This window comes from Fukomys damarensis, unplaced genomic scaffold, assembly GCF_012274545.1.
Source record: "Fukomys damarensis isolate Sample0158 unplaced genomic scaffold, DMR_v1.0_HiC HiC_scaffold_14, whole genome shotgun sequence".
NCBI classification, from domain to species: domain Eukaryota; kingdom Metazoa; phylum Chordata; class Mammalia; order Rodentia; family Bathyergidae; genus Fukomys; species Fukomys damarensis.
The window spans coordinates 71,671,313-71,681,020 of NW_022900926.1; the positions used below are offsets into that span (position 1 = coordinate 71,671,313).

The 9,708-nt window shown below is 46.9% G+C and overlaps 1 protein-coding gene across 1 annotated transcript; it reads left to right on the forward strand.

Moving 5' to 3' along the window:
- Window positions 1-1,569: 1,569 nt before the first annotated feature.
- Window positions 1,570-9,375, forward strand: Mtres1 (mitochondrial transcription rescue factor 1). Its single transcript, XM_019207152.1, has 3 exons — window positions 1,570-2,045; window positions 5,021-5,093; window positions 9,069-9,375. Exons 1-3 carry the CDS (start codon window positions 1,582-1,584, stop codon window positions 9,246-9,248), a joined length of 717 nt encoding a protein of 238 aa, XP_019062697.1. The 5' UTR covers window positions 1,570-1,581; the 3' UTR covers window positions 9,249-9,375.
- The last annotated feature ends 333 nt before the right edge of the window (window positions 9,376-9,708 follow it).

Sequence of the window (9,708 nt, forward strand, 5' to 3'; positions counted from 1 at the left end):
GCCTAGTTCTTAGGCTGAAGCAGGAGTATTGCCTCAGTTCATTGTAGCCAACCTGGGCTACAATGCAAGTCAAGGATGGTCTAAGCTACACAGTAAGACCCTTCCTCAAAAAAATTAAAAGGAAGAAAGAAATGTCTAAGTATAATTTTTTTTGGTAACATTTCTCTTGAAAGTGCTTCAGGAAGTTTCTAGTCATTTTAGAATACTCTTGAGTTTTATAAAATTTTAAATTATTTAAAATTACAGTTCTTTTTTTTGTTGTTGTTTTGTTTTGTTTTTTGTCTTTTGAGACAGGGTCTCACTATGTAGTTGAGACTGACCTGGAACTCAGTGTGGAGCCCAGGCTGGTCTCAAACTCACAGCGTACCTCCTGCCTCAGCCTCCCAAGTGTTGGGATTAAAGGGGTGAGCCACCACACCCGGCTTCAGTTCTTTTTTTTAATGTTTTCTTTCTTTCTTTTCTTTTTTGTACTGGGGATCCAACTCGGGACCTTGTGCTTGCTAGCAAAACCACTGAGCTAAGTCCCCGGCTAAAATTACAGTTCTGTGCCAGGAATAGTGGCATATAGTTGTAATCCCAGCACTTGCGAGGCTGAGGCAGAAGACTGCTGCAAGATGGAGGCCAGCCTGAATTACAGAATGAGACCCTAACTCAGAAAACAATCAAATCATAGTCATTGAAAAACAGCCCTTAAGTTGGGCCTGCTTTCTCATTTAAAGAGTTGAGTTGGAATCCCAAGTCAAATTTGTGTCACCATTCATTCCAGAAAAGCAAGGCCCAAAACATCAACAGTAAAGTAGAAGTAGGTAGCCCTGTATTTTTGCGTGAGCCATACCAATAATTGCTGTTCTCAGCTTTGTGATTAATGAAAAGTCGGAAAGAAAATTTATAAGAACCATAATGAAATCAGTCCCACAATATAACCTTGACATGAAGGACAGCCACCTACAGACACAGGATGAGGATCACGACCGTATGGAAACCCTTCTCGCGCTGTCTCCTGCCATCACGGGAAGACGGTTCCTGCTGTGTTCATAGGTGGAGGAATCGAGGAATGATTACCTGGTTTCTGGGTCTCCAGGCCCCTTCTGCTAGCCACTGTCTGTAAAACAGTGGGAGAGGGATGAAAAGGGGGTCAAAGGCAGATCCCTGGGATTTGTTCATTCCCAGCTCTGATTTGCTGGGGCCGGAGGTTTATGGAGATTCGTGAAGTCGCAGTCTGCTCTTCCTTGGCAGTGTCCATATTATAAGGGTGCGGTGTGTGTCCCTAGATAGTCTCTCCAGCTGTTTAAACAAATCATTGAGGGTCAGTGCTAATATTCTTAAATAGAAGTCAGCACCCAGTGTTTTCACATACTGGAGTCCGTTGGACGCTCATGACAGCCTAGGAGCTAAGCACAGATTGCACCAAGCAGACCCCACGATCTGGAACAGGGCTCTGGCGTGCACACACTGGCCTGACCTGTGAGGGGAGCAGCTGTGCAGTACTGGACAGAAAGTGCCCAGGCCACGTGTGCTGTACGGTGTCAGTGTGCTGTGAGACCAAACTGAGGACCTGTCTCATTTCAGGTTGGAGGCACCATGGCTATGACCAGTGGCAGATTGTTCGCCGGTATTTTTAAAAAACCCGAAGCCTGGATGGGACTCTGCGGTGTGCTTCAAAGGACATCTTCACACAGACTCTGTGCTTCCTGTAATCGTTATTTATATGTTTCAAGTACCAAGTTAAAAGCATCAGATTATAAAACACTTTTCCATAACATTTTCTCTCTGAGATTCCCAGGGCTTTTAGTATCTCCAGAATATATTTTCCCATTTTTTATAAGACTCAAAAGTAATATAAGCTCTAAAAAGTCCTCTAAAAAAACTCAGCACGAAGTAGGTGAAGAAGACTCTGATGAGAGTGACAACCGCGAGGGAAGTGAGCAGGAAGAGGAGCTTGAAGATGACCCCACTGTGGTCCGAGACTACAAGGACCTGGAGAAGGTGGTTCATTCTTTCCGGTTCGATGTAATCCTGAAGTCAGGCCTGGATATTGGGAGGAAGTAAGTGTGACATTTTTATCACAGATGCACTTGACGTGTTATTTTTCTGCCACATTACAAACCACGCAGGCTGTATTATGGAGAAGGGAACCACACGTGAAGGACCTCACAGGAAACCTGTTTCAATTATTTCACTATAGATGAGAAAACGGGTCCCTAAAGAAGTCAGATGACTGCCTGCAAATCCCCTGAGCCATGTTTCCTTGAGTCTAAGACACAGTTGAGTGGCACCGACAAGCATCTTTGTGAAACAGAATATTAGATATACATAGGAAGCTCAACAGGCACCTGATTTTCACAGATGCTCCGATGTGAGAAAATGCCTCAATCCACAGGAGGTGCTGGTTAATGCAGGCTGTACAGCCAGACTACTGGAGCTTCAGCCTTGTTCTGTGTGAGCAGGGACAAGTTACTTGAATTCTCTGCATCTGTTTCCTCATCTCTTTCATTTTTTGGGAGACAGTGATTCTCCTGCCTCAGCTTCCCCATGCTGGGATTACAAGCATGTCTACCGCCATGCCTGGCCCTCATCTTTAAAATGGGGCTAACAGAAGTTAGAAGGTAGCTGCCTAGTATTAAATGAGTATCCATTGAAAGCACTTGAGAACAGTGCCTGGAACATATTGAGTAGGTACTCAATAGATGTTAGCTTTTATTGTATTTTTTTATCTTAGCTGTTAGATGTTTTGTACCCGCCCACACCTTTTTTGGTTTCTGGAGACAGGATCTCATTATGTACTCACTAAGTAGCCAAGGGTGGCCTCACACATGTGACTCCTGCAACTGCTGGGATTACAAGCATGTGCTACCACACTGGCCTTGTTAGCTTTTTAAAGGAAAATTCAAGGGGTGATCAAAATACCAGATAAAGGCTTCAATTTTAAAAGTTTATTTTAGGAGGGGCCGGGGATTTAGCTCAGTGGTTCTGCTACCTGCCTCTTAAGTGCAAGGACCTGAATTCAATCCCCAGTATTGGGGGGGGGAGGTTTATTATAGGAAAGGTACATTGGAATTAGTCCCCCTCACACTACTCCTTCCTTTGAACACCCATTCCATCATCCGTGCCACTTTCTGAGGCAGTCCTGGAAGCCCTCTTTCATGTCTTTACAAGATGAGATTTAAAAATGTGAATGCCGCTGCTGAGTGTCATCCAGTGGAAAAGCAGGCTCTTTGAAACATTTTGCTGTGTTCTCTTCCGCCATATGCACCAGATCAGGCACCTTGTGACTTGTGGCTCTTCCACTGTGTCAAAATGACCTTGAAAAGTAAAGATTTTGGGATCGAATCGGAACCTTGAGTCAGCCATGGCAGTGCAACACTCACAAAAGAGGACTTGGGAACTGCTTCAGAAAGTGGCAGGAACCATGGGAAAAGCATGTTTGAAACAAGGAATATTTTAAGTGGGGGGTTAATGACAATTTTCCTTTCATTGTAATGAGTTGTTTTGTTTTGTTTTTGAGACAGGAACTCACTGTGTAGCCCAGGCTGGTCTCGAACTCACATCGATCCTCCTGCCTCAGCCTCCAAAGTGCTGGGATTAGAGGCGTGTGCCACCACGCCTGGCTTATGAGTGTTTTGTTTATTTGTTTGTTTTTTAATTACTATGTTTTTCAATCACAGCTTGCACTGTGAGCCAGAATAAATGTTCTAAAAAGAAAAAAAAAACCTGCATGTTCAAGATTGAACCCAGGGCCTTGGCCGTGAGCTATATTCCCAGGCCACTTTTCCCCTTCTTTTTAATTTTGAAGGGCCAGGGATGTACCTCAGTGGCACCTGCCTGGCAAGCGCAAGGTCCTGAGTTCCAATTTCTTGGTACCAAAAAATAAAAAAAGAAGGTATGCTTTAATTTTGAGACAGGTTCTTGATAAGTAACTGTATTGCCCACTTGTGATTCTCCTGCCTTAGCCTCCCAGAGTGCTAGGATTATACGTGTGTGTCTCCATGCCCAGCTCAGGATTTCTTGAATGTGCTCATCCTCCCTGCTAGACTAACTCTACTGAAGGTGCTCTTTGTTCATTTATTCCTTCAGAAGTTAGTGTGTGCATACTGCATAAAAGGGAAGGACTGTGGCATGAATAAACTCGGAAATATTTCCATCGGTAATTTGTACCTTTATGGCCTAACTTAATGGCCTAGTTCAATTTTTTAATCCATAGAGCTTAAGACTCACTAAAAAGACTCTTTGAGTCCCTAGATCCCTCCTGGTCTCCAGATTAGGGTTTGTTCTGTAAGGGGCCTCTCCTAGAGTAGGGGCCACTGCTGTTACTAAGCAGTTGGTCACCTGGAGTTGGATCATCAAAGGAAAGGGCACTGAGTTTTGTCTGTCTCCTCCTCTCATCTACTTATCTAACCAGCAGTTTAACCCAGAGATGAGCAGCTGTCAGATTGGAACGTTCCCAGTTTGAGCGCTGACTGGCACAGAGTTTCGTGGTGGCCATGCCGTACGTGCTGCCTGGTTTTCCTCTGTGCCGAGCAGTATCTGAGGGTGAGGCAGTGCCACTCGCGCTGGCCATGCGAGGCCCTGGGCTGTGGCCATGCAGTGGATGCACTGGGCACTGGAAATGGAGTGTGGTCTGCATGCCAAAGCCTCCAGTCCATTGCCCACCATGCTGCCAGATGTTCACAGGAGCTCAGCATCTGTTCAGAGGGAACCTTCTGTCCCCGTCTACCTACATGTGGGCAAAGGTGACTTATTTTTTTGTAGTACTGGGAATGGAACTCAGGACCTTACACTTGCAAGGCAGGCATGGTGCCACTGAACTAAATCCCTGGCCCCAAAGGTGACTTTCTGCTTTCCAGCACTCAGAATGGGGATTTTGTGGAGAGTGACTGTCAGCAGAAATATTATACTTAATCTTAGCCAAAAGGCCAAGAAGCCATTGTCAGCATAAATATTAATTTTGCAGGCATTTTCTTCAAACTTGCATAATTGTTTTGAATATATTTTGAAGCACTGTCTTTTTTTCTTCCTAAAGCCAAGTGGAAGATGCATTCTACAAAGGTGATCTCAGACTGAATGGGGAAAAATTATGGAAGAAAAGCAGAACGGTAAGACATTAACTGTGTTGACAGCTAGAAGGCTTTGTCTGGTGTTGTGTTGGTACTCAGTGCTTCTGCACTTCTCCCTGTGGACCCGTTACGCAGGGCGGACAGTGGCTTCTTGCCTTCTTTGAGGCCCACGGCACGGCACGCTGGTGAGAATCACCAAGCGCCAGTCACATGCCGCTTTCTCTTGCTATAGCAACCTTGTGATGAAGATGCAGGATAAGCTTCCATCAAGAATAGCAAAATCCACTAATTAAACCTCCGGATATTAGCGTTAGGCCCCGTGGAATCACAGTAATTAGATTATAGAGAACCATTTGATCCGTGTACTAGTGGTCCTGGCCCAGTGTCATCTGAGCAGCTGTAATTCTCTTCCGGCAGGCAGCGCCCACTGAGCACTTGCTTGGCTGTGCTGCTGTGCACCAGGTGGCTTGTAGAAGGACGTCTGTGCTTTCTGATGGGTCTGTACCAGCACTGTTCCCTATATGTTCTAAGTCATACAGAGGGGAATCTGTTAAAATCTGTTTTGTTTTGTAGTGGTCCTGGAGGTTGAACCTAGCACCTGTGAATGCTCTACCACTAGTCCACAGTCTGTGCAGTGTGTGTGTGTGTGTAAAATGCAAACCTATACATACACGTATGTTGCCAAGGCTAGCCTGAAACTTTGAGATCTTCTTGCCTCAGCCCCCCAAGTAGTTGTGGTTACAGGCATGCACCACAGTGCTCAGCTCAAAACAAGTTACATATAAGCATACATCTAGAATTAAAATATTTGTTAGTAGTATTTATCTTAATTGGGACATTATAGGTTGTATGAATTTTCCTCAGTCCTTTTTTTCTGAATTTTTACCATGAGTATGCATCACTTGCATATTGGAGAAAACGATATTGATAATAAGAATTAACATAATGAAAAGGTGTAAGGCAGAGACCCTTATAAAGTTTAGACACATAAGACTGGGATATTGGACTGAAAAAACAGTCAGGCATGGTGGCTGGCACATACCTCTGATCCTAGCTCTCTGTGAGGTTTGGCAGGAGGATCACAAGTTGAGCCCTACCTGGGTAACTCAGGGTAACCCTGTCTCGAAGCAAGGCTGGGGAAGTATATGCAGGCCCTGGGTTCATTCCCAGTACCACACAACGTAAATGATAATAATAAAGGCAGACATTCTCTTCTTCACTGTTGAGGGAACCCTTGAAGTGGCGAGTTGCTTTACTGGTTGAGTGATGCTGGGGACCCAGCCCACGGCCTCATGTGTGCAAGGCACGTGTCCACCACTGCTGTGCTGGGATTAGAGGATCTGAGCTAGTGCTACTGCCCTAGGAAATGCGCTGCTGTGGACCTGCATGGGGTGAGCATGCGGTTTCCTTCAGGCCTTAATCCCCAGGATCGTATGCGTCCCCACACCTGCCTCAGCCATGTGACAGAGGCCCTGGTCCCTGTGACCGTCCTGACCAGCAGGTTCACACTGCTGCAAAGGCAAGAGCTTTTCCTTGGAGTAGGAAATGGACTCCCTGAACATCTTGCCCAGTGGGGGCCTCATTTACAAACCCCACAAGCCTGTTTTTCTCCTCCTGCTTTGAGATACTGTAAACTGCAACCTAATTGCTGCTGCCTCACTCTTCCTTGGGTGTTCTGTTGTCTTGCTACCTTCCGATTTCTCCTGAGGGTCAGCAGAGGCAGAGGCCAGCATTAACACTCGGCTGCCTTGTTACCAGGAGGCCTGGTAGTCATAGAAACTGCAGCTGAGGGGAGATTTAAAATGTAGATATTTGGCACAGCCACTAATCCCAGCCAGTTTTGCTTTGTGCCTGCTGAAGGACAACCTTGGAGGGGAATAGAGTGCCCACTCTCCTTGGCCTGCTCTGTGGAGCTGTGCCTGGCTGCTGGCCCCGAAAGGTCAGGCGCTGGTCCCAGGCACAAGTCCGATGCTGGCTCCAACCCTGGCTGCCCGCAGCCCAGCAGAGCTTCTCTGTGAGCTGTAACCAGGTGGGGCCAAGAGTACTGTGGTGCTGTGTAGCTGCTGGCTCAGACAATGGTGTGGAGAACCCAAGTGTGGGGACTGGTGGCCTCCTAAGTCATCTGTCCCCAGGATCAGCGGGGCAAAGGAGAGACACGCTTTTCCTAGCCTCTGCCTTAGAAGGAAGCCCCTAAGGGATTCTGTTTCAGCTGCCCACTAGCTGCAAGGACGCACAAAAGGTATTGTCTTTTTTTATATACTCTTGTGTTTTCAAGATTTTGTGTCACATCTATTTCCTATTAAAATGAATTTTAGTGAGATAAAATTATGCAAAAAAGGTTAGTTCCAGACCTTGTCTTTTTTTTTTTTTTTTTTTTTTTTTTTTTTTTTTTTATTTTTTTTTTTTCTTCTCATTGTGTATTTCAAGCTGGCCTTGCCCTGCTGGCCATCACTACACTGGTCAGTTCAGAGTGGCTGGGTGTAAGCTTACACTGATCCTTCCTGCCTCAGCCTCCCAAGTGCTGGAGTTTAGGCATGTCCCCATTTCTGAGAAGCAGTCTTGATACCTAGCTGAAGAGTGAATCTTTTATTTTTGAGCCCAGCAGGAAGGAAATGACTCATTTAAAATCAGTGTAGGTTTACACCTCGCTACTCTGCACTGACCATGTAGTGGTGGCCGTACTGGTGCCTGAGGTTGGGGAGAGCAGTCACAAGCTTGTTCTGGTGAGGAACACTGCTTGAAGCTGTCTGCCTCAAAGAATATAATTAGTAAATACAATAAAGGGGCTGGGGATTTAGCTCAGCGGTTCCGCTGCCTGCCTTGCAAGCGCAAGGACCTGAGTTCAATCGCCGGTACCAATAAAATAAAATAAAGAAAGAAAATAGGATAAAGGCATTTGACACTGTGGCTCTTAGTTGTTTGAGTCAGGGTCTCACTGTGTAGCTCGGGCTGGCCTCAGAACTCACAGTGATCCTCTTGCCTCAGCTTCCCAAGTACTAGGATTAAAGGGACGTACACCACTGCACCCAGTGTTAGGCTGGCCTCAAACTAGCTGTGTAGCCCAGGTAGGCTTCAAACTTGGAACCCTCTTGCCTCAGGTTCCTGAATGCTAATCACCACTGTGTCTGGTGATACCATGCTGCTTAGACTGAAGCTTTCCAGTGGGCTTTTAAAATAGCCTTGTTGTCCACTTAGAGTTAGTTTCCCTGCATTGGAAGCAGGTAAGTAGATGAAGGTGGCCCCCCAGTAACCCTGGCTTGTGTTTAGTAGAAGGAACAGCATGCAGCACCTTGTCCTGTTTAGTCTTGGGATCCTGCTTCAGCCGACAGTGCTGGGATTACAGGTGTGCACCACCATGCCTAGCTATTTAGCCTCTTAAGTCTCTGGGAAAACGCCCTGAGATCCTGAGCCTGTTGTCTGTCACCTGTTGTCCACCCTCAGCATAGAGCTGAGTCCTCAGGCACTGGAGCTCAGGCCTTGGAGCCTTGATGCGCTCAACCCAGGGTGTCTCCTGGTAAGAACTGTTTCACCTTAGCCTTCTAACTCACTGGATCAGCATCCAGCTCTCCCTCCGTGGCGGATGGCTCATCCCGCATGATTGTGCAGCACCCCCGAGGCCAGTCGGCAGTGGAAAAGCAGTGTCTTTCTTTCCATCCCTCTGCCGCTGGCTGCTGTTGCACAGTACCTGACTCCCAGCAGACCACCATCTCCTGATGGACACTGTCTGGTTGGAAGCCGGCAGGTGTGTGGCACTGGAAATGTCTCCCCGTGGACGTAGCAGTTTCTGAGCACACTCAGCATTCCCAGGTCAGATTCTCCCTCGGTCCCCCCAGAGACCCCAGCAGCAGCTGACAGGGACGCATGAGGACGGAGCAGCCCTGGCCCTCCTCAGCTGCCCTTCCTGGGTGGCAATCAGGTCACTAGGCCAGAACTCGAACAGCAAAGTCTGCGTGGCTTGAGTCTCTTCCCCAAGTGTAACGGAGGCTGTTGCCTTATTTTCCTTTATTTTCTTAGGTAAAAGTAGGAGATACGCTGGACCTTGTCATTGGAGAGGACAGAGAAGCAGAAACAGAGGTAGTAATGAGGATTCTTCTGAAAAAGGTGTTCGAAGAGAAGACACAAAGTGACAATTACCGAGTGGTGCTTCGCAGGTGGAAGAAGTTGAAGTTGCCTAAGAAGAGTGCATCCAAATAAATGCATTCATTCTTTTACCTCTGCAGATGCTCTTTCATGGTGGGTGGAGGGGCCAGCGTAGACATTTTTATCAAAATAAAATTCTCTTGGGCCAGGGATTTAGCTCAGTGGTGCTGCCACCTTGCAAGTGCACGGTCCAGAGTTCAATCCCTGGTGCCCAAAAATAATAATAAAAAATAAAATTACCATTTGTGGAATCCACTGAGGGTTTTGTGGCATTGAGACCACATCGAGGCTCTGGCTGTCGGTCTCCCCTCTCCACAGGAGCCCGCCCACGAGGCTTCGCTGCTTGCCAGGTGCTCCCCACTTCCACCGACTCATCTCTAGCGGGCGTGTTTGCAGTACTGAGCTATACCCCAGCCTTTTTATTTTGGAGACCCGGGCTATCCTGACCCTCCTGCCTCAGTCTTCCAAGTGGGTGGGATTACAGATTACAGGGTACTCCTCTAAGCTCAGCTCT

Bases quoted from the DNA above. Each gene is read 5' to 3' on its own strand.
- Mtres1 (XM_019207152.1), top strand. From the start codon at position 1,582: ATGGCTATGACCAGTGGCAGATTGTTCGCCGGTATTTTTAAAAAACCC. The intron at 2,046-5,020 runs GTAAGTGTGACA...TTCTTCCTAAAG, and splicing joins GGCCTGGATATTGGGAGGAA to CCAAGTGGAAGATGCATTCT. The intron at 5,094-9,068 runs GTAAGACATTAA...TTATTTTCTTAG, and splicing joins TATGGAAGAAAAGCAGAACG to GTAAAAGTAGGAGATACGCT.